The sequence below is a fragment of the Podarcis filfolensis genome (genome assembly GCF_964270895.1).
Source record: "Podarcis filfolensis genome assembly, chromosome: 1".
Lineage (NCBI taxonomy): Eukaryota > Metazoa > Chordata > Lepidosauria > Squamata > Lacertidae > Podarcis > Podarcis filfolensis.
Genome location: NC_139604.1, coordinates 74510820 through 74536377, shown reverse-complemented (window position 1 = coordinate 74536377; position 25558 = coordinate 74510820). Strand labels below are relative to the sequence as shown.

At 40.5% G+C, this 25558-nt stretch overlaps 1 protein-coding gene across 11 annotated transcripts; it reads right to left on the bottom strand.

Annotated features, from left to right (window-relative positions):
• Window positions 1-1634: 1634 nt before the first annotated feature.
• On the bottom strand, window positions 1635-20982 carry CCDC34 (coiled-coil domain containing 34). Of its 11 annotated transcripts, none has more exons than XM_083624000.1 (8): window positions 20870-20894; window positions 20060-20292; window positions 15430-15559; window positions 14784-14891; window positions 10670-10828; window positions 8982-9123; window positions 5378-5468; window positions 1635-1768 (listed from the first exon to the last, which is right to left on the bottom strand). In XM_083624000.1, the coding sequence occupies exons 2-8, from the start codon at window positions 20272-20274 to the stop codon at window positions 1708-1710; spliced, it is 906 nt and encodes a 301-aa protein (XP_083480126.1). In that variant the 5' UTR covers window positions 20275-20292; window positions 20870-20894; the 3' UTR covers window positions 1635-1707. The 11 variants fall into 11 exon arrangements, with proteins under 11 accessions (XP_083480126.1, XP_083480131.1, XP_083480134.1 ...); XM_083624005.1 differs by lacking the exon at window positions 20870-20894 and adding an exon at window positions 20565-20696 and having other exon boundaries at window positions 14775-14891; XM_083624008.1 differs by lacking the exon at window positions 20870-20894 and adding an exon at window positions 20565-20696.
• Window positions 20983-25558: the final 4576 nt, after the last annotated feature.

Below are 25558 nucleotides of genomic sequence, written 5' to 3'. Positions count from 1 at the left end.
AAACAAATATTAAAAACTTCCCTAAACAAGGCTGTCTTAGATGTCTTATAAAAGTCAGATAGTTGTTTATTTCCTTGACATCTGATGGGAAGGCGTTCCACAGAGTGGGCGCCACCACTGAGAAGGCCATCTGCCTGGTTTCCTGTAACCTCACATCACGTAGTGAGGGAACCGCCAGAAGGACCTCGGAGCTGGACCTCAGTGTCCGGGCAGAACGATTGGGGTGGAGACGCTCCTTCAGGTATACTGGGCAGAGGCCAACACTTGGAATTGTGCTTGGAAATGTACTGGGAGCCAATGTAGTTCTTTCAGGACCGGTGTTATGTGATCTCAGCGACTGCTCCCAGTCACCAGTCTAGCTGCCGCATTCTGGATTAGTTTCTGGGTCACCTTCAAAAGTAGCCCCACGTTGAGCTTATCACAGTAGTCCAAGCGGGAAATAACTAGAGCATGCACCACTCTGGCGAGACGGTCTGTGGGCAGGTAGGGTCTCAGCCTGCGTACCAGATGGAGCTGGTAGACAGCTACCCTGGACACAGAATTGACCTGCGTCTCCATGGACAGCTGTGAGTCCAAAATGACTCCCAGGCTGCGCACCTGGTCCTTCAGGGGCACAGTTACAGGACCAGCAAGTCCTCCACACCAGCCCCCCCCCCGTCCCCCCATAACATCACTTCTGTCTTGACAGGATTCAGCCTCAATCCCTTAGTGGCCATCCATCTTCCAACTGCCTCCAGGCACTCACACAGGACCTTCACTGGTTCTGATTTAAGAGAGATGTAGAGCATCCACATACTGATGAACACCCAGCCCAAACCCCCTGATGGTCTCTCTCAGCGGCTTCATATAAAAGGCATGGGGGAAAGGACGGAACCCTGAGCACCCCACAAGTGAGAGTGCAAGGGTCTGAACACTCATTCCCCCAACACTACTTTCTGAACATGGCCCAGGAGGAGCAGAACCACTGTATAACAGTAACCCCAACTCCCAGCCCCTCTAGCTAGTCCAGAAGGATGTCATGGTCAGTGGTATCAAAGGCCGCTGAGAGATCCAGAACTAGGAAACAGCTTTCACCTTTGTCCCTAGCCTGCTGGAGATCATCAATGGTAGTGCCCAAATAATAATTCTGTGTGCATTTACAGCAAAAATAGTGTGCTAATATAACTAAGAAAGGATTTCAGGAAAGGACCTTTGACACCAATAGTAGCATTTGAATGCAAGCTGCCCTTCTTTTTCAGGGTATTGTAGAGCTTGCCACATGCCTGCACCCTTGTGAGTTTTTGATTGATCTAAACAGAACTTTTAAGAGACAATGGAAAATTCCACTTTATGCATAGCAGAAAATATGTCCAGACCAATCACCACATAAGGCAAGTACATGGATATTTTAGGAGGTATATTATGTGATACTGCTTAATCACACAACACAATTACTTTGCTTTCTCCTTGGCTCAGGAGCATCAGCAAAGAGACGAGGGAGATTTCTTCATGGCATATGAGCCACGGGGAGTGAGCAACGTGAGGCGAAGACCAGGTGTTTACTGAATCTACATATCAGAAAAATAATGTAAACAGGTCTCTATATACAGTAGCCTATGTCTACACATCCCCATCAATGCTACCACTCACTGTAATGCTGTGCTATGCCTTCTTTTTATTTGATGCATGCTATGGTGTGGGAAGCAGAGGAGTTAGTGACTAACAGCCTTAAGTCCGATGCACGTCTTCATCATTCCCAAACAGGCGAACTTTGGTTGAGACTGAAACTCTGCAATTACAAAGACCAGGTAAACAATGAGCTACGAGAACCAGTGCAATGATCCCTGCTTAATATACATACTAAAAATAAGCTTTCAACAGTCATTTAAACTAATCCCTAAAAGGCAGCTAAACACTACCCAAACAGAAGCCTTTCTCTGAATACTGGCATGATACAAATAAGAGATTACACGGCTACTTGTTTAGCAGTTATCTTCTGTCTCCATGATCTTGAAAATACAGTATTCCTTATGCAGATATTTGTGGAAGACTATCAGTTTAATAGTGATTTAAAAGTCAGTGAAACGGAGTAAAGGATGGAAAGTAATGCACATCCCTGCTCAGAGCGAATGTTAGCACCCAGCATCCTTGGGCAGATGCCACTGGCCCAGCACTCTATCAGGGTCCCTTCTGCCAGCCCCAGCCCCTTGCCGCCCACCCCCAAAACGATTTCTGACCTGGTGCCCCAAAGAATACTAGTTAAGTGTTTTCAATAATTCCTGAAAGCAATGTTTTGTTGGAAGCATTAAATGTCAGGTTGACCTAATTGCTGATCACACTTTGAAGTACGTACTGCTGCCCATTGCCAGGTAAGCTTGCCAGGGCTGACTGAAAAGGCATTTTGCCTAGGCCTCCCTCCAAGCTGGAGTAGACCCAGGACTATGATTTAAGAATTCTTTATGACTCATCTTTCTTGGAAAACAAGCATTAGAACTTGTGAACTGCTTATTTGGTGGGTTGCCGAATCAGAGCTATATGAACTGCAGAAGACAATGAAATGAAATAATAAATGCAAAAAAAAGTCATGTTTAAATTTAAAGCATTAATTTTGATGCTTATAGTACGGATTATATATTCATAATTGCAAATTGTAACTGAGTTATGCAACTTTATATTCTTTGAAATGACTGCTTAGAAAATAAATGATAAATGAATTATATTGTTGGTTAGTTTTTTAAATAGAGGTAATTTTGTGAAGTCGCATGAAATTATTTACTCTGTTGTTTTTAAAATGGTTACTCTGACTATATTTTACAAATATGCTAGTTTAGTTTTTCTATTTTTAGATATCTATAAATTTTGCATTTATGGAAAAAATAACAAGCAAAGTACAACATAAAATCCAAGTACTACAATAACAACTGTAAAAACATAAAAAATATACTAGTTGGTAAAAAGATTTAGATGTTTATAAACTTTGCTTTCTGGAAAATACATCTTGGAAAATACATCTTTCTTCTCCCCCCCCCCACCCTTTATTACACACAAATGAATCAAAATAACAAATGGATCAAAATTGCAGAAATGTATGATATAAAGTTATGGCAAGAGTGCGTAATCTTTCAGCTCAAGCGCTACATTCCCTTCTGGGAGTCAAATGCCAGTGGTGCATGGGATGGAGGCAAAAGTGGACAGAGCAATAAATGTGAATTTTACCCTTGTACAGGAGGCTACTATTCTTCACACCCACCTATCCTATCCCTCATTATCCTCCAACCAGGTAGGCAAGAAGCATTGAGAGTTGAAAGACGCACTCCTACCAAGCAAAAGTGCTTGATGGTGCAAAACAGGGCTGATGAGGGGTGTTGCTTGGGTGAATCTGAGGACCAGACAGAGGCATGAAGGGTCATATTTAGCCCCCAGGCCTAAGGTTCCCCATCCCAGTGTTAAAAGGAATAAACAGGCATTACAGGCGGATTATCATCTCACATTTAAAGGAACAGAAGAGCTAATGCACCAGATTCAACTAAATTGTAGAGCTAGTGGAAGCCAGCGCAGTAAGTTCTGCTAGTGCAAGAGACATGCCATCCTCTCATCCATATGTGTTCGCCCTGTAGCTGCTTGGGGGGGTCAAGAGAAACCCCAGAACAGTGCATGTAGCAAGAAGAGATTGTTCCCATCTGGCAAGCTGAAATACTTGTGCTGGCAATGATCTCCTCAGCACAATGCTGACTTCCACCCAAAATCTCCAGGCCTGGTTATTTGTTTGGAACAGAATCTGATGAAATGGCTTGCTTTTTCTGCATTTAGGATTGAATGAGCAGTAACAATCTGTACATTAACAACTAAATAAGCCTACAGATGTTTTAACCACTTTTTAAAGTTTTGGGGAAGACATTTTTGTTGTTAATTAATAGACAACAGATTATGGTTCTAAAAGATGCAACAAGATACAAGCCACTTGGAGAGGGGTTTAGCCTGAATAAGAATATTAAATCTGACTGGAATATAGTTCACAATATACAGGAGGCGAGGTAACACCATAGTTACAGAAATAGCAGCCAAAAAGATTCAAAAAGAATACTAATTGCATTTTCTAGTAATTGTTTTTGTTATATTATTGTGACAAGCCTTTTTTAAAAAAAATTCTTTACTTTTATATTTAAAGTAAATAATTTTTTAAAAAAATGCTTGTCAAAACACTGCACTGAAGATGTATTCAAAACTGTTAAATAAGCCACACATGGGTGGCACTGTGGGCTAAACCACAGAGCCTAGGGCTTGCCGATCAGAAGGTTGGTGGTTCGAATCCCCGCAACGGGGTGAGCTCCTGTTGCTCAGTCCCAGCTCCTGCCAACTTCGTAGTTCGAAAGCACGTCAAAGTGCAAATAGAGAAATAGGTACCGCTCCGGTGGGAAGGTAAACGGCGTTTCCGTGTGCTGCTCTGGTTTCGCCAGAAGCGACTTAGTCATGCTGGCCACATGACCTGGAAAAACTGTCTGCGGACAAACGTTGGCTCCCTTGGCCACAAAAGCGAGACGAGTGCCGCAACCTTAGAGTCGTTTGCGACTGGACTTAAATGTCAGGGGTCCTTCCCTTTTTTTAACCACTATATACTTATTAAAAATACACAAAGAAGTAGTTAGTATTTAAAATTCACCAGAAAAGAGCCAAGAGGAGCAGAAAATGTAGTACACTCTGGAAAGCTACAACAGTGTTACATAAAATAAATACTGTTTGATTATTCCATAGCAGGTTATAGTAGAGCAAAGGGGAGCATTTCACAAATCATTTAACAGAAGTGGTATCAGAAAATTCCTTGACGTCACACTCTGCAAACTAGTTACATAAGTACAGTTAGATTAAAGCACACATAGTCCCACAGCTGTTAACAGGCCCAAATGAGCTTAAATCCAAAATCTCACTCTTAGAAAAGATATGCCTTCTTACTCTGACATTACTATAAACTTCTAAAGCAACAATCTCAACACTAAGCACAGGAGCACTAGAAGTTGCATCTGCAAATACAGTACCTAAAGTAGAAGAATATTAGGGAAAGGTTGAAAATAATTACTTTTTATTGTTTAAAATATGGCTCACAATGCATTACACATAATACATTAAAATGACACTGATTTTGTCCTGCGTGCCTTATTTTAACAAGAAAATCAAAAACATTTGCCTAGAATTAAGGATAGCTGTTCACAAAATGTTGTCAGTAATACATCATAAATTACACTATAAGGCCAAGTTAAAATAAAAATAATGAGCCCTGAACTATCTCTGGATTCTGCACAATGACCCAATATAAAGACTGCTTTTGGATTTATGAAAAGGCATAGAAGGTCTATATGTGTGACTGGATTTAGGCCTCTTATTTTTCTTCATTGAAACATACTTTTCTTCCTTGGGAGGAGGCACATGAACTGGTTTCCAAGGGACTGGATTGTAAAAGGCTGGAGCTGGATATGTACTTCCTTCTGGATAGCCTGGAATGTTTAAAGAAGCACAGTGTTTCAATCTAAACTATTAGCAATAACATTGTTTCTTAGGGTGCAATCCTACACACTTACCTATGAACAAAACCCATTGAACAAAGAAAGGCTCGCCTCTGAGTAGACAAGACTGCAGGGTTAGTCATTCTAAGTCATTCTAAGTTAAGATTCAGGGATCATGCCTCATGGGAGGGCAGCCGAGGGGCTGGAAGATGCTGTAGATCCACCTCTCTACAGGCAAAGAGGGAGTTGTGCAGGCAGAGCTTTGCTATGTGCAGGAGTGGAAAGCTCGGATACTGCTTTACTGAAAGTGGTTCTCCAAGCACAGCAGAACCAGACACAGGGAGAGATGTCAGCATTTTATCAGGGAGACCTTGGAGCTGTCTAAAGTTCCATTGTCTCCTGACACCTCCACCCAAAGTGAGAAAGAACGCTATCTGCAGAGTTGGCTTATTTCTTCTTTCATTAGTGTCATTGAAATGCAAAATAGATATAAATAAATAAGCCATATCTCCCCCCCCCCCCCCGTGGCTTGCAGAAGTTGCCAGCACTTTGGAAGTAGCGATTTCTCTCTCTGCACAGCATCCCCCATCACCAGCTTATGACTGTTCTGCCCAAGAACTCTGCCACTTTAATGAAATTTTACACAAAAGTTTTTTGGGTTTTTTTAAATGTACCATCTACCTAAGACTACAAATCCTTCCAGCAGTTATAGTCTGCATAGTTCCTTTCCTACATTCAATGAACCAGGATTTATTTTCACTTTCAGAGCTTATACTTTATATACAATTTTATAGTCTGTAACAAATAAGGGATCAGCTGGCCTATATTGTATCCTATTTAACTTTCTTCACCTGAAAGATCAACTGAGATCTCACGATACCTTACAATGGCCTTTAAGGATGTCTTTAACACATCCCTGGGCAATTTACAGGACAATAAATACACAAATATACTTCCACTCTGTAGATCTCAGCAGTATAATGAACAGTGTCTCGGATCCTGATATCCCATGAATTTAAGAAAGTTCATGGAAGGGAACTTTGCTGTCATCACTCCCTGGAGGGTAAGGAAACTTTCCTAAACAGAGTGGCATGGGGCACAGGAGACTGCCAGTGGGAGCAGGGGGAGTCACATAAAACTGGGTGGAGGAATCACGTGTGAGTAGAGCTTGGTTTGAGCAAGGTGCATTGCCCAATTTTAGGTGACCTCCCTCCCCAAGTGATCTATGTCATGCTCCAACCCTCCAGAGACAATTTCAGGGGCACAGGAAGAGACACAAAACTCCTCTTCTGTCAATTTCCTTCCATTCACCAGTGTGTGAGTAATGAATTTGCTACCCAAAATGCCAATGTTAAAGGTCAGTTTATTTTCATCATTGCTTAATTTTTATCACTGTTTATCAGAGAAGGAGAGCGTGCTGCATGGGCTATACCTAAATTATGGCAGCAGGAATGTGGTGCCTTTGCCATAACAATCCTATTTGTCTGGAAAGAAATGTAAATACATTTCATTGGAGTGGTCAAAACAAAGTCTGGAATATGTTCTCTACTGTGAACAAAACTGGGAAGAATATTTTTAATAAATTACTTAGACAAGTGACAGCAGCTGTCTGCAAGTACTGTAACAATGTCCCAAGACAAAGCATGAAAGAAGTATGCACCACTATCTATAATCAAACCAAAGCAAAACAGCAACTGGTTTTGTGCCTGGTGTGCTGTTTAGTGTTCAAAAGGAACAGCAGCCTCTCCCAGCAAATAGTTTAGGTTAACATATTTATAAGTGCAACACATTTGGCAAATAACTATGAAAGAAATGTCGTTTAAATGACAAGTATGCTTATTTTTTTCTAGAAAAAAAATAAGGCCAGAAACAACAAATATGCTTTTCTGGCTGTAACAGGATGTGTTTTATTGAAAATAGGATCAAGGGTGGGTAGGCAGGCTGGAGTCATGCACATGGTGTCAGGCCAACTGATTTCAAAAGGGCATAAGCCTGCATAACTTGACTCAGGATTATATCTACCCAAAGACAACTTCTACACTGCACAAAAATTAGCTCTGGGCCGATATACAGTGGTGCCCCGCAAGACGAATGCCTTGCAAGACGGAAAACTCGCTAGACGAAAGGGTTTTCCGTTTTTTGAGCTGCTTTGCAAGACGAATTTCCCTATGGGCTTGCTTTGCAAGACGAAAACGTCTTTCAAGTTTGTTTCCTTTTTCTTAACACCGTTAATACAGTTGCGACTTGACTCCGAGGAGCAACTCATAGAACGTAGTGTACATAGTAGCCTTTTTTGAGGTTTTTAAAGACTTTGGTGATTTTTGAAGCTTTTCCAAAACTTCTTTTGCAGCCATTTGGTAAGTTAAGCTTTTAAAACTTTTTTGGGGGGTTTTGGATTTTGGGTTGGGGTGTTTGGAATTCAAGGACTTGGTGTTGGGGAGGGGTTTGCAAGAATCTGGAAGCTTGTGTGTTTTTTTCTGCATTTTTATGATTTTCTGTGACCACTGGGCCACTCTGCTGTTTTTTTAAAAAAATTCTGGGTTTGAATTTTGAAATGTTCTTTACAGTATGTGTGACTTTAAAGAGCACTTAATAAACTCTTGTTGTACCAAATTTGGCTTTGTTTGGACTTTTTTTGACCATAGGAACGCATTAATTGATTTTCAATGCATTCCTATGGGATTTCGTGCTTCGCAAGACGAAAAATTCGCTAGATGAAAAAATTCGCGGAACGAATTAATTTCGTCTTGTGAGGCACCACTGTAAGAGAGAGGCCGATTTTCTTTATTGGTAAAACCTTCAATACGCCTATCATGAGCTGAGGTCCAAAATTGAGTCTGTCTCATAAGGTGGTGGCTACATTTGCCTTGACGATAAGGCCCAATGTTTTAGGTGCAGGCAGAATGTTTTAGGTGCAGGCAGAAACCATAATCTTTAGCCCCCTTCAGTCATTACTCATGTGAAGAGGAAAAGTGAGTGCAATGAAACTATGGAACTGCTTTTTGCTCCCATCAGCACTGCATGGCTTCTGTCAGATGCTCACAAGTTTAGCTTAAACTTCTGCAGCAAGGAGTCTTCTCTAATTGAGGAGGCTGCCATCAACTCTGGAAGATGTTAATCAGTATAAAGGCAGATTAAACATTTAATAAATATATGAATAGAAGAGCATTCTTGGAAGAATAGGCACTGCAAAGAACAAGAATGTATGTGCCAGTATATTTTACTGAACTCTACTGACCAAAATGAATGCTTTCAAAAGTAGATTTCCAATGATATAATCTTAAGTTATTTGGGGTGTGGAATGGGACCAAATATACACATTCCTTTATGTGGGGCAACATCTACTGTTTGTGGCCTGTCTGTATCCACATCTATGGCTAAGGAATTCTAGCAGATGAACATTTAAAACAAAATATTCAAAAATAAATAGTAAAAATATCAGAAAACTGCTCCTGCTACACAAGTTATGAAGACTGTATTAGTCTGTCAAGTACAGATACAAACCAGTATCTTTCCCATCTGCAGAGGCACAGCCAGCTGATGCTTGGCGGGGCTTAGTTTTGGAATTTTGCAGCCATTCTTTGAACATCTGCTCTGATTTTTCTTTTTTCTCTTGTAGTTCAGCTTCCCGTTGTTTCTCCTTCTCCTACAAAAGGAAAAGAGCCAAGAATGCCAAAATGTCTTAATACAACTGTCTTCTTCCAGATGTATTACTTCACCACTGTAACCAATTACTCTGGGTACAATCCAATTATAGTTAAGCACCTGTAAGTCCTACTGATTTGAATTTGAAAGATTTAAACTCATGTTCTAATTCCAACACTGACATAAACAAGATTTTAAAGTCTCTAATTTTGGCTGGTTTATGCATCTGGTGTTTCAAAAGTTTCATGTATGTTTTCATGATTTACAAAACAAGGCCACCAATGTACTATCAGGACACAGTGTAGTGAAGCATCCTCTCCCTAATTCAAATGTAATCTCAGCAATGAATTCACCAGGTGAACACTATTATTTAAGTCCTACAATCTGTAATATGGAGATGTTACTGACCTACCTTAAAGAAGAGTTTATTTACAGTATTTAGAGGACACCCTATAACAAAGTTCTTAGGGAGGCATAAATCGAGAAAGAAATCAATTTAAAATTAAGTAATAAGATACTAGAAGTATAAATACAGCTTAAAGAAATGAGTTGTAGAGTTAAAACACCTTAATGCCAAAAGAGATTAAAAGGCTTGGGAAAATAAAAAAAAGATTTTCACCTGGTGCCAAAATGAGAATAAACCAGGTGCCAGGTGAGCCTTTCTGGGTAGAACATCCCACATCTAGGATGCTACCACCAAGTAGGTTCCCTCTCCCATAGCCACCTGCCACACCTCACTCAGTGGGCGCACTTGGAGAAGGATGTTTGAAGATCTCAGGGTCCAGGTAAGTACATGTGGAAAAGGGCAGTCCTTCAGCTAGCCTGGTCCCAAGCCGTGAAGGACCATAAAGGTCAAAACCAACCCCTTGCATTGCGTCCAGATTACTGACATGATACATGGGTGGAAGGCTGTGAACAATCAAAAAACACTATATAAATTTTGTTATTACTATTGTTATGGAGTAACATGTTTCAGTTGCATCACAATATCAGTCCAACAAGATATGTTGTTGGTTTAAAAATACAACTTTCAGAGAATGGTATATCCGTCTATCTGCAAAATCTACAAACTGGCGCCAGTTGAAGAAAAACACAATTCTTTTAGAAATCCTGTGATTCTTATGTAGCTGTGAATAACAGTTATACCATGAAGGGGAGCTAGAAAATGAAGTGTGCGTTTAATAAACTTCGATAACACTGCAATGTTCACAAGCTTCACTGTACCCCAGTCCCTTTTCTGCAACAAAAACTGATTACTCCTCACGTTAGCATACATCTTCATCACCCATTAATCCCTCTGAAAGACATCTCGATTACAATATTGCACATGCAGTATGCTATAAATTTCTCTATGATTCCAAGACTAACTTAATCAACAAAGCTATACAGATAAATTCATCAAGTAAGCCAAGCTGCAAAGTAGAGGATAAGAAAAATCCTCAAAACGGGAACTCATTCCAGATGAGAACTATGTGTGGGTTACACCTCTAAGAGCAACCAAAACCAGATCAGCATCTCTTCAAATGAAAAACTGGGATAAAAGTTACCTTCTCTTCCTTCTTCTTCTGACCTTCTTCCATTTTCTTTTTCTTTAGCCATTCCTGATACATCTCTCGCGACTTTTCCTTTGATTGTGCTCTCTCAAGTTCTTTGGCTGCTTTTTCTGCCATCTCTTTGCTGAGCTTAAGTTCCCTTTCCCGTTTTTCCTGTAGATAATAATAGAAAACATATAAGACAGAGCAGTAATAACAACTCCTACAAAAAGATGACTAGACTAGAACCCTTTCCCCTCATATCCTTGTACTCTATTTGTAGATTTTTTCTTCTTGTACACTAAGTATTTATGGGCATCCTGACCTACTGAAGTGGTAAAACCCAGATTAAGGTAATTCACTGGTCCAGATAGGTCGCTTCTGTCATTCTTCTTGCAGCATTCAGCTGAAATGTGAATAGCCCCTGGTATCTGGAAACACTGTGCTTTCCCATTGTACTGACACTACTGATTCACATGAATGTTGCACAGGTGGCATGAAAGTCTTGATATGATTACTCAAGTTGGTGGTTTCTTGTGTGTGTTTTGTGTTGTTTTTTTACAGTGAAAGAGATATGACCAGTTTGTAGATGGTTATCCAGATGAAGAGATGAGTTACCTGCAGCTAGGCCAAGCATGGGCAGCTACAGATAACTCCATGCAGCAACCTCTGGACACTATAAACAAAAGGACCAGTTAAATAACGGAAAGCTCTAGCTGCCTTTGACAATCTACAATAAAAGTGTAAGCAATTTTTTTTTTTATGCTGTGAGTTTTTATGTTCCCTGTAAATTAATAAACTGGTTTGGGAAATAAGTATTTGCCAATGTACTCATGCTTCATGAAAGAGACCGCCTAGATTGCTTGGCTTCACATTTTCTTGGAAAAGGGCCTTATGCCCGGATTAGCCAAGGGGAACCCAGAACACAGGCTGGAACATAAAAGGGTGTGTCAGGCCCTAAATCAAGTTCTTCCCACTGCTCAGGCTTGTTTCAGAGTGATTGGCATGGAGACCCTGGTTCAATTCTGCCTATTTATTTCTATGATTAATATCATATTAAATGTTGTTTAAAGTTTTATTTGTTCCACAATTTATTAGTTAAGAGAAAAATATGACTTGTATAGACAGTCCATTACCTCAGTGAGTTTTTGGTCCTGATAAAAAGAGCTAGAAAGCCACATATTTGTCATGTCTACACTTCAAAATACATGTGTGTTTTCAGTCTGCTTCTCAGAAAAAATGCTTTGATCTTGTCTTCATTAGTGATATGATCTATTTTTTAAATTACTGATGAGTTTATATACCCTTTAATGCCATTGACAATCACAGAGTTCTATCAAATTAATTCTAAAAATACCAGTTATTTTTAGGATGAAAGACTTCAGTTCCCACTACTCCACCCAAGAACATTATTAGAGATAACACAAACAAATGAAGCTTGCAGGCATACCCCTTTTCAACTTTATTTCAATCAAAAACTTAAAAGGAACAGAGGAATAATGCAATACAATACCTTCTACCCTTTACAAACATTAATTACTGCAAACAGTGGTACTTGCAAACAGCAGTAATGCATACCAGGCTAGTTTGTTATTATTGCATGTATTTTAATATTGTAAACACCCTGTGATTCTTGAAGGGTGGTATAGAAATTTAATAAACAAGGAAAATAAAAAAGATCAGATTAATAGAACAGTAATGATTCCATTGACTTACACATTACTGTTTTAAAGAATTTCAACACTGCACTAAGAACGCTTTCATTTATTTTCCTGTGCCTACTAGTGTCCTTTATACAAAACGAAAAGAAGAGTAAGTTTGGTGTAGTGGCTGGAGTGTTGGGACTTCAACTGCTAAGTCACAGGTTCAGCCTTGAACCTCCCCAAGATACATTGAGTTAATAGCTGTCAACCTAGCCGATTGATGCACAAGCAATGCTGGAGAGGGATGACACCATGTATGCTACTCCGAGTTCTCAGAGAGGTGGTTATATTATAAATGAAAGTAGTTTCGGCCAAGATATTCAAGGGTGAGCAGACCGTATTAAGATTCTTCTCTTAAGAAAAACCTTTACAAAACTTACCCCACCCTCTAATGTGATTTGAAGCAATGCATAAACCAAATACCTTTGTCATTATCCCTTTTCTATAATCCTGCTAACCATTTTGCTTGGCATTTATTCAGATGCCATTCTATGTCATGAGGAAATTCTAATTCATTCAGCTGTCCTTCCCTGTTTGAACACGCACTGTACACCTCATCTGCTAGTATCAGCTTCTCCAACTTGACAATAATTAAATCAGGGCTTGAAGTGTTTATACTACTATGGTTTAAACAGATGTCACTGTTCTATGATACTAGTAAGTACATGTAAGAACATATGAAGAGTCTGTGGGAAAAAGTATCTAGTGCAGTATCCTGTTCTCACAGTGGCCACCCAGATGCCCATGGGAAGCCCACAAGCAGGACCAGAGCACAAGAGCAACCTCCCCTCCTGTGGTTTCCAACAACTGGTATGCAGATCTGCTGGGATCTGCTGTAGCATGGTCCAATCACATGCCATTAGTGAATCATTGTAAAGGAGTACCACATGCAACCCTGAAGGAGCAGTGGTTACTTCCCACATCACTGTCAACCTCCTCGGTGAGCTGGTGATGGCAGCTTAGGAAGCAATAAAATTGCTGCACCTATGCAAAAGGTGCTTCTTTACAAACATTTCTGTACTTGTGCTGCTGTAGGTATTATTACTGATTTATTATTTAAATGTATATCCCACATTTCCACACAATGTTGCCTGAAATGGCTAGCCACCAAGATAAAATACAACATGCAAAGAGTATATTAACCTAAGCTCATCTACTTTCAAACTGAACTAATTTTTTACCCTGGACTTTACCCTGTAAGAATTAACATTTTTCACTTGGTCAGTCTAATTGATTCTAGTCTCAAACTACCACACTTTGCTTCAAAGGGCAAGCTTATAATTTATTTAAATAATGTTATGCCAAAACCTGTTTGTTCTTGCATATGGTGAGGAAGTGGTGGACTGAAAGGACAAATGTTCCTTTAGCTCTGCATATCTATAGAATAAAGTATGTACTAAAATAAAGTTTGTGACCTGGTGACGATTTAGTATTAGCATACATATTCTCAAAACCAGTATGCTTTTAATCTATTTTGAATATCTACAGTAAGACTACTCTGAATCTCAACCAGACACAATACCAGTCTAATATAACTTTTCATTATTCAAAAGGAGGTATGGAGTGGAATTGACAAACTGGTTTTGAAGCAGACTCACCTGATGTGAACCACCTGGACCAATAAGCAGACTAGATTTGCAGTCCACTTTGGAATCAACATTCTTACAGGTTCCACAACAAGATGGGTTTGAGGGTTGCTTCTGGGTCTATTTTCATTTTTTAATGGTAATTCCAGCCATCTGAATAGCATCTGGAACATGAGCATCCTCTCCTGCTGTTGTGCATTGCAAATAGCAAAACTGGGAGTCATCAGAATTTATGACATGCCATCACTCTCAGGGAGACTGTATAAATAATGGTTTCCCTACATGGAATTACCTTTAAAATTGAAAACAGACTCAGAGGTAGCCCCTGGACCACCCTATGAGTAGTTTTGTTTTCTGTATAGAAACAGGATGGAGTAGACTTAAGTCTGCTTCCATGCTGAAAGTGGACAGAATGGAATAGGACTGATGTGCCTACTGATATTAAAAATAGCTAGAAGAATACTAAGGCTACAGTCCTCAACCCAGTCTTGGGAATTAGCACCATTTAATGGAACTTTCTTTTGAATAGACAGTTGTAGGATTGCTCAGATATTCTGCCATTTAATAAACTCGTATTAATTACTGCCACTGACATTATAGGTGTCAAGCTTTAAGCACAGACCCCTGGAGACTAAGTAAGCGATTCATTCCTGTTGAACTATGAAAAAAATGTGGAAAAAATATCTGTATTAGCATGAAATCCAACAGTGTTTTTGATAGCTTGGTAATTTATGTTATTCCTAGACCAGGCCGAGTGCACATAAAAAGGAAATAACTGGCTATGTAAAAATGTAAGACATTATTTAAGAAAAAAGCTATGGAATTCTTCACCCTTTTCACCTCTTCATTTTTTTTCTGGACCCATTCTTTGTGCTTCTCTTCAGCCAGCTTTTTTTTTATTTCGCGTTCCTGTTTTTCCCTCCTTTTCTCCTTTTCCTGATTCACCTCCTATAATAACAACAACAAAACATTACTACTACTACTATTTTTATTATTCCACCCATCTGACTGGTTTGCCCCAGCCACTCTGGGCAGCTTCCAATAAATTAAAATATCAAACACAGTAAAACATCAAACAGCCCTTCTCCATACAGGGCTGCCTTCAGGTGTCTTTTAAAAGTCAGATAGCTTTTTATTTCCTTGACATCTGATGGGAGGGAATTCCACAGGGGGAATGATGGGGCTGGAGACACTTCTTCATGTATAAAGGGCCGAAGTTGTCTTTAACAGTGGTATCTCTGGTGGGAGACACGTCGTGCTTTTTCTGAGTAGTTTGTCCATCATTGGTCCCCATCCACCCCACCCCGCAATCAGTTCTCAGCTGTGGCTCCTAGAAGCTGTCAGCATGTGACAGTGGCAACACCCAGTGAATGGCTTCAGTTAGCAATATAAATCATCCAAATCTGTTTTTCACAAATAATACAGGAAATGTACATTTTGGTGCCTGGAAATCTGCTGTCAAATGTAAATTATATTAAGTATTCACCTTCATAGCTCGTTCTTGTAGTCGAGCACGTAACTCTTTCTCTTTGGAAAGGAACCACTCTTCCCATGGCGAGAGATTTTCTTCCACAATTGGCCGATTTTTCCTTTTTGTATCTTTAAAATGGTCTGCACTGTGAAGTGACAGGTACAAAATTAGACAGTGTTTTATGGGAATGCCATTTACTAGCTAATGGTATCAAAGATGTCTTATTATGTACATCTTCCTCTTTTGTACAGTATAGTTGGAAGCAATTCCTAAAACTGACAAACTACTTTTAAAATTCATTGAAGTACAAGGACCAAAGTATAATATTTAAGATACTTTTATAATGTCCTTCAATAAAAATGTCTGAAAGTTTATATTTAAAAACACAAAAACAGTTAACCTACAAAGTATTCCAGCAGTGGAAAAACAGTAGAATTAAAAGGTGCCAAGTAAAAAACATCTGAAGGACTATGGTTTTGACTAGAAGATTTAGAAAAATAAAAGGACTTTGGCCTCATGCTGAAACAACAAAGAAGTAGGCACTAGGTGAGCTTCTTTGAGGAGACCATTAGATTATGGACCCACTACAAAGAAGGCCATCTCCTGATAGCCATCACTATGCCTCAGACAGCTGGACACTGACATAATACCATCTACTGAAGATCTTAAAGCACAAGTAAACAGTCCACATGGAGACAATATAGTTTTCAATCAGTCTGATCCTGATCCTTGTTGTGAAGAGCTTCAAAAGTCAAGACCAGTACCAAAAACTGGGCCCAGATATGGACCAGTAAACAATACAACCTGATTAATACTTGCCTACAAGTATCATAACACAAAGTCTCAGTTAAGAATGTAAATACCACATTCCGAACTTGTACTAACTACAGTTTCCAAACCATTATCAAAGGCAGCACCATCTAGAGTGTACAGCTTAACATTATTTTAACAACTGTATCAATATTATTCTTAGTTAAAAGCATGTTTATGATGCACAACAGCAAAGCTCTCTAAATGACATACAATAATATTAAAGTACAAAATAAAACCATAAAGCCAAAGTAAAATACAGTATGGAAATGCAACTGGTCTCTTGACTTTTATGTTAAAGGCCACAATTAGAGGCTGGGGAGGAGCAAAATGGGAAGGTGGAAAGAAAGACACTGATTAATCCTCTCTGCTGTGTTTCTGTTTAAAATCCTCTCCCCAAGGGGAGAAAAGCAGTTGAAGAACAACTTGAGCAGTAAGAAGGGAACTATATTCCTCTGTTGAAACTTGTAATCACAGAGCCTCATTTCACTTATACAAAGAGACCGAAATTGACTTGCATAGTTGTTAAGGTGTAGCTTGAACCTAAGAAGCTATTTGACACTGGTAGGCACAGTGAGGAAAGCCTATCAAAAGCAGCACAGAAAAATGCATTTCAGGACTGCAACCTGTTCACTAAACCAGATAATTAACCATTAAGGGGATAGGTGGGAATCAGATATCATTAAATAATTACATTTATGGTATAATCTCACATATAAAGACTTTCAATTTATGAATATAGTTCTTAAATAACTAAATTCAGTTTTATGTGACAAGCTACACACACATACAATACTCAGGATTATCTGAGCTATAACGTACTAACTGGGGGCTTTGTGACATAGCAAGGTGGGCTATGTCTACATAATGTAGCATTGCTTTGGCAAGGTTTCAACATCAAAATGTTACTGAAAGTCACTGGGCTCTTTTTGAAATAGCCAGTGTATTCATATTCCTGTGTTTTCTAAGAGTCACAATTTATGAATTTATTTTTCAAATCTAATTTATTTAATAATTAGTCAACCAGACAAACTACTTAATGAGGTCTACAAATCAGCAACATATTGTATTACCCATTTAACATACACTGTACACTGAACCAATATTTCAGAAGTATGAGAAACATGTTCAAGATCAAAGCTATTCTGTGTCGAAGATCAAAGCTATTACCTCTGATATAAACATGCCATAGAAAATAGAATACTCTCACTAATGCCCGGACAAAGATTCATTTTGACAGACTTTCTAATACCAATATACTAGAAGAGTTAAACAAATATTTACTATTTTAGCTTAGTTTTTAAATAGGGAAAAATGAGGCACTGGTGTCTCATAGCATTTTTAAATTTTAAAGCCTCTTAGTCCATCTTTCCCTGAGATTACTTCTGAGCAAATATGCTTAGGGGTATGGTGTTAATATGTAATGGAACTTAGACCAGGAATACTCAGATATCTTTAACAATATTTCCTACAGGGTTTTTTGGAGGGAGGATAAGAGAAAGAATTACTAAATATTACTATTTGCAGGTAACATACTAGCTGGGTGCTTTAATCTGGTTTTATCTTATCGCTGATTTTAATCATTCTTTGAATATTTTAAATATTTATTTTTACTGATACTTTTACCGTTTTTGTCAACTCAAGTTTCATTACAATCAAGTGGTATATAAATGTTGGGGGGGAAATTTAAATAAGATACCAGGTTCACTATTTCTTCATGCCAGCCTTGAATGGAGGTCTTGTTGCTTTCTATTATTTTAATACCCAGGCTTTCTGTGGCTTAATAAGAGCCCAAACAGGTATACAGTGGTACCTTGGGTTACATATGCTTCAGGTTACATATGCTTCAGGTTACAGCCTCCGCTAACCCAGAAATAGTACCTCGGGTTAAGAACTTTGCTTCAGGATGAGAACAGAAATCACGTGGTGGCGGTGCGGCGGCAGCGGGAGGCCCCATTAGCTAAAGTGGTGCTTCAGGTTAAGAACAGTTTCTGGTTAAGAACAGACCTCTGGAACGAATTAAGTACGTAACCAGAGGTACCACTGTATAACCAAAAGTGTAACAAACGAAACTATCCATGTTTAATTTATATGTATTTTTCCGTTACAGTATTTTCTTTGCTGTTCTACAATTCTTAACAGCCTCCTGAAGTTGATTAGGCTGAGAGATCACAACTTCAAGTGAGCTTTACATTTGCACCTGGTTATGAATGCTAAAGTATTAAACAAATACACCATTTGTCAAATGTGAAGGGCATGAATGCATCAAAATTGGTGCATATTCCTTACTCAGAGGACTGAATCCTTTTTCAGTTACTGCTTCTTACAATTTTAAAGTAATAAGCATTTGTCTTATTTTATGAGAGGTCCATAAGAACAGGATGAAGCATGGGCTTGAATTTAAGCCTCAGCAATCCAAATCTACTTCTACTCACACATGCTTTCTCACAGCCCACATCTGTTTCAGGCTGCTTTCCTTATTATGAATAACAAGGGAGGTCTGCACTAACACTAAAAGAACAATTTCAAGCACAACTATCGTATACATAATGCATTTTTATGTAGAATGTAGTATGCAACATCTATGTAAATCCACAGTGATCAGTTTTTTGACCAGTATGCTATAAGGCAAAGCACAAGATAATACTAGTCCAAAATGCATTAAGGTACACAGAAGGCCCCAGTGCCTTGTCTGATTTTGCCTGTAGTCTAATGACCACCCGGACAGGAAGGTGACACCTGGCTACATCATAGCCAGCTCTACAGATCCTCCAGCTCCTGTAGTGCCACAAATCCCTAGTTGTGCAACCCATGTGTCGAGTCTGCCAACCACAATCCGGGGGAATTCTGCATGTAGAACACTTTTCATGTCGGTATGATATACAGTTCAAAAGGGGTTGCTATTCCAGTGGGTTCAAGGAAGAGATATTTAAAGGCTTGCATTGCTTTATTGCACAGTACTGTAGTTTTATGTGATATTGCACCGTATTATACTGTAGTATCTCAGTTTCATTGCTGCACAGATTGCATTTGCTGTTTAGTAAACACGCAGGGACTGTCTATGGTATTAAGCAATAAGTACAGCACCTTGCCAACAAAGGTTCGTATAGTTAAAGCCATGGTTTTCCCAGTAGTGATGTATGGAAGTGAGAGCTGGACCATAAAGAAGGCTGATCGCCGAAGAATTGATGCTTTTGAATTATGGTGCTGGAGGAGACTCTTGAGAGTCCCATGGACTGCAAGAAGATCAAATGCATCCATTCTTAAGGAAATTAGCCCTGGAAGGACAGATCGTGAAGCTGAGGCTCCAATACTTTGGCCACCTCAAAGACTCCCTGGAAAAGACCCTGATGTTGGGAAAGATTGAGGGCACAAGGAGAAGGGGACGACAGAGGACGAGATGGTTGGACAGTGTTCTCGAAGCTACAAACATGAGTCTGACCAAACTGCGGGAGGCAGTGGAAGACAGGAGTGCCTGGCGTGCTCTGGTCCATGGGGTCACGAAGAGTCGGACACGACTAAACGACTAAACAGCAACAGCAATAAGTACAGCAGACCTGTGGCTTACACGGGGGTTATGTTTTGACAATAGTGCATAACGCCAAAATCAATATAGTCAAAACACATTGGGTGCGATAGCAGGTGGGACTGCCAAATTTCCCCTGGGCAGCCACCCTCTTTCTAATTTTTTCCTCAAGCACCTACAGCTGAAAGTGCACAAGCGAAACGTGTGTAAGTTGCAGGTCTACTCTATGTAAACATACTGAGCAACAAAATAATCCAAGGCCACTTGAGCAGGGCCCAAGAGCTGCAGCACGGGTGGGCGACACTTTACCTATGCTGTTTAATCCTTTGAGGGATGCCTGATCCCCTACTAGCTGATGTTGCCTCTTCCTCCTGCCTCGCGCGGTGGAAACTTCGGTGGAAACTCGGAGAGATCAGGGAGAAAGAGGAAGACTTGCCGGCCCCCTCGTCGTCGGAGCTAGCAGGGGAGGGTGGGGTGGAATAGGCTGCCCCCCGCCTGCTACTTGGGGGCACGGAGGTCGGCATGGCGCTGACACGGACCTGCTAGGAAGGAACGTGAGAATGAGCGGCGGGCATTTCTCCAAGACCGCCTTCCGCACCTGAGGGAGCTCCCGACTCAACCTCTTTGTTCCCACCTCCTCAGCTCCCCAGGGACCAACTACTAGGCCTTGCTCGGCCCGCCCTCCATTCCTCCGAGGCCCCCCGGCCTTTGGTCACACCTCCCTCCCCCAAGGCGGCGCCGCCGCTGCCGCTGCCGCCGCGCTCCCTCCCCAACCGCCCCGAGGACAGCGACGCCGGGAGAGCGGCCGTTCTACCTTAGGCCGCCGCTTTGAAACTCGCAGCGCCTGCTCTGCTCCCAGCGGTCCCCGCGGCGCGGCCCACTCCGCCAACCACTACGCGCAACAGGCGCCATGGCAACGGCGACGCCGGCGGCCCGCTTCCCCGCCTTGAGGGCCTCTTTCGCCGCTCTGTTGTCCTCAGGAAGAGAGGGGAGTCGGGCCCGGCTACTCCTCCCGCGTCTCCTCTTCCCTTTTCGCTTTCCCGAAATTAGTAAAACAAAACGAAACACCAAAACGGCCTCCCCTCCACAGCCCCGCCCGACGTCGCTTGGTTGAATTACCTCAACAATGCCCGCCGCCTCCGTCACTATAGTTTGTTCCTTCAGAAACGCCCCCGCCCTCAGCCACGCGCGGGCCTGGAGTCGGCGAGGGCCCGGCCTCGGCCCGAGCAACTCTTTCTAGTAGGAGGAGGGCTGAGCGCTCAGAATATGCGGAACCATAAGGAGCGCGTGTCGGGCTGCCTCTTGTCCCGGTGGACAAGCCACCAGCAGCGCAATAAAATGACTATGCTTATTTACGTATAAGCTAAACAAGCTATAGCTTAGGGCTCCACTCTCTTGGGGGCCTTCAAAAAAATTAAAGGAAAAAAAACAAACGATGTACATTTCCAAAATGTAAGATAAAAAAGAAATAGAATAAAACCTACATACAGTAACAGTGTTTTGTGTTGTGTAGCCAAAGAATTGATGCTTTTGAATTATGGTGCTGGAGGAGACTCTTGAGAGTCCCATGGACTGCAAGAAGATCAAATGCATCCATTCTTAAGGAAATTAGCCCTGAGTGCTCACTGGAAGGACAGATCGTGAAGCTGATGCTCCAATACTTTGGCCACCTCATGAGAAGAGAAGACTCCCTGGAAAAGACCCGGATGTTGGGAAAGATTGAGGGCACAAGGAGAAGGGGACGACAGAGGACGAGATGGTTGGACATTGTTCTCGAAGCTACAAACATGAGTCTGACCAAACTGCGGGAGGCAGTGGAAGACAGGAGGGCCTGGTGTGCTCTGGTCCATGGGGTCACGAAGAGTCGGACACGACTAAACGACTAAACAGCAACAGCAATAAGTACAGCAGACCCGTGGCTTACACGGGGGTTATGTTTTGACAATAGTGCATAACGCCAAAATCAATATAGTCAAAACACATTGGGTGCGATAGCAGGTGGGACTGCCAAATTTCCCCTGGGCAGCCGCCCCCTTTCTAATTTTTTCCTCAAGCGCCTACAGCTGAAAGTGCACAAGCGAAACGTGTGTAAGTTGCAGGTCTACTCTATGTAAACATATGGAGCAACAAAATAGTGTTCTCGAAGCTACCAGCATGAGTTTGACCAAACTGCGGGAGGTAGTGGAAGACAGGAGTGCCTGGCCCGCTCTGGTCCATGGGGTCGCGAAGAGTTGGACATGACTAAACGACTAAACAACAAGAAAAGGCTCCTATTTGTTATCTGCAAAAGGCTTTAGATGCCTGTTAGGTCCATAAATTACCATATAGCATATATTGTTGACAAAGGACAGCTGGACATATAAAGGGCCCCATTACCTTCAGTAGCTTAGGGCCTCATCAAACCTAAATCCGGCCCTGATTAAGAGAGAGAGGGAAATCTGCATATGCTAAGCCAAGATACCCATCCATAAAAAACAGATGCATTAATTTTTTAAAAAAACCATTCAGTGGAACATATCCGTAAGGAATAAAACCGAGTAATGCTGGATTTTTAAATATATCTTTCTCAAAGCTTGGCCACTGTTTGCACCTACCCAGGGGATGTGGAGAGGTGGGACCCTCAGCACTGGCGGCTATGCTGGGTGGGTTTTACTGCAGTTGGGAAACTTAAATTAGGAAGACCATCTTCCAGGGCAACAGGTGTCACTTTCCAGCTCCACCACCTATTATTGTTTAAATTTGTATGCTGCCTTTTATCCATAAATAAAAACACAGGCTCAGAATTCCTTTCAGCACTATCTCAGGGCATAACTGGTACAATGGATTATGGAACCGACAATATAATACAGCAAAAAGCCTGGAGTGGCTGTGGTAACCCAGTCAGATGGGTGGTGTAAATACTAATAGTAGTAGTTGTAGTAGTAGTAGGACACCCCTTTTTCCATCAGAGAAATGTTGGAGGCTATGTTGTTGTATAGAAAATTATAGTGAGCATTGAGAAATCAGCAGACATCATGCAATGCCTGTAGTGCCCACCAATAGCTGTGGGAACAAGTACAACTTCTGCTTCACAATCTCTGCTTATAATAGAAATCAATAGGTACCGGTATGTTCAGTTCAGGAATAAGTAACTAATGCATGGAGTCCCCAATTTGGGAACCCATCAGTATTTGATTTTATGTTTGCCTAAGCAGAAATCACCCTTAGTCCAGATTTAATTGTAGCAAGAGTGAGAGACTTCCTTAGACAGCATCTGGTTAATCTTCTAGGTCTTCAGCAGGTAGGGGTATGACTTAACCCACCATCATGCCACCAGCCTAGGCCATCATCATCTGCAGTAATAATAATGTACAGTGGTACCTCGGGTTACATACGCTTCAGGTTACATACGCTTCAGGCTACAGACTCCACTAACCCAGAAATAGTGTTTCAGGTTAAGAACTTTGCTTCAGGATGAGAACAGAAATCGTGCTCTGGCGGCGCGGCGGCAGCAGGAGGCCCCATTAGCTAAAGTGGTGCTTCAGGTTAAGAACAGTTTCAGGTTAAGAACGGACCTCCGGAACGAATTAAGTACTTAACCTGAGGTACCACTGTACAACTATTGGAGATCTCCTTTGAACAAGTCAGCAGCTGAGTAGAAGGCTGCATGGGTAAGTTTTATTACACAGTCCGTGTCACATGTAAAATGAGCTTTAAATGCTAGAGATAAAGCAGGCAAATGGAAAAGGATGCAATTTGGGAACTAGCTATTCTGCCAGTGTTGTGGCCCTGGTCTGACAATTTACTAGGACAAAGGAAGTCATACTGCTAGGCAGCTACTATGCCCTCTCCAGGCATATTCAGACCCCATTCAAGACTACGCAAGTGCAGTGATAGAGGGAAGCAGATCTATTATCTATGGCAGTGTAATACAAAACTAAAACTAAAAAAACCCCACCCATGGTGGCACACAGAAGTCAAAGTATATTTATAGGTGGGCAAGTTGTGTCCTACATGTTAAGTTATCCAAAAGAAAAATAGCCAGTGTATTTAGAATCAGATTTGTAAGAGGTGAAAGGGGCCACGAGGGTCATCCTAGTCCAACCCTCTGCAATGCAGGAATCTTTGGCCCAACATGGGGTTCCAACCCAAGACCCTGAGACTGAGTCACAGCTCTACCAACTGAGCTATCCCAACATATGTTAATGACATGAGTCTAGAAATGGGAAGGGCAAGCTTCTTGTTTGCAGGGTGCTGCCCCTGCCCCCACTGGCACCACCCACGCAATAACGTGCCTGCAAATTCTCCCTTCATTTTGTCATATGCACTACTTTGATGATCATAAGCATCATTTTTTATATTAAAATCTGATAAGTGGATAAACTCTTGTGTTATACACAAATTCCCCATATGATTATCCTATTATTCCACAATGATTTCACTTCATTTACTTATTAAAATGGAGCTCAATTGATTGCAACTTTTGTTTTGAGTGGATTGTGATTTTAACATTATGCACTGCCTTGTTATGGGAATCATGAAAAACCTGCTCTTTTAAGCAGTGCAACCTGTAGTGTATCAATATACAAGCAGAAACATTTTAAAGTGCTTTTGAGAAGATTGTTGTTAGGGATTTCATTCACAGAACATCTAGCCACTCATTATGCAACAATGTGATTACAACCCACTAAAAAAGTTTTTCTACACAAGACAAGTAGGAGAGAATATGACAAGATCCTAGTGAACCATTTTTTAAACATTTAAAGTCCTTGAGGAGTTACTTGTGATCTCAGCTATTTTCAGTGACAACAACTAAAGCCTTCAATATCAGAGTATACAAGAGAATTTTGTTTATAAAATGTTTTGAATATAAAATTCGAGAACGTGAACATGTCATTTTAACATTTTCTCTGTCTAACAACAGCCACCTAAAGCAATTTTTTTCAGTAATAGTTGAGGGAACTCTACTTTGAAACAAGTTTTATGCAATAGCCTATTAATGTAGGCTATTTATAAATGTATAATGTATAATAATTTATAAATGTATAATGTAGGCCTACATTTATAAATAGAAACACCTTTGTAAAACAGGGCTATGTATTTTGTGAAATTTAGAGTTTCCTTTGAAATGCAGAACATCTAATACCTATAAACCAAAATATGCATTTTGTCAAATACTGATGAAGAAACTGATTTCTTTTCACATGAATATCACTGGCATAAAGAGTTGTATAAAAGTTGTAACTCATGAATTCCACGAAAATACTTTTCAGCAACATATTCAGTGTATATGTGTGTATGTTTAATAAAATTCCTTTTAAAAGATTCCAACATTCATAACATCCTGTTATAAACTAAGAATTTAAACTTAAAATTGATTTGGTGGTTACACAACTGAGCCTCATTTCAGTTGGCAATATCATTTTCAAATGCTACTTTTCTGTAGCAGAAACTAATTCTTGCAGATAGAAGAGATTTCAACCCACATGTAGAGCTATTGCACAAAACAGGCTTCCCCAGTCATAGAGATAGCAGTTCTACATGCACCAAATATATCTGTAGTAATGGCCAGGAAAGCAAACATTACAATTCTATGCATCTTAGCGCAGACAGCACTCTGGGTTAGGGTGAATATTTATCACACTGGTCGATTTTGGCATCTGTGGGCAAGTTTTGTTTGTTTCTTAACCAATAGCAACATTACAAAGTTAGCACTACTCATGCACACCATAAATTAAATATTTCCAGCAGGAATTTTCATTTTAAACCTGTAAGTTGAATTTAAGAGGTATAAAGTATAAACACAGAAAACTCTAGGATACTTCTCTC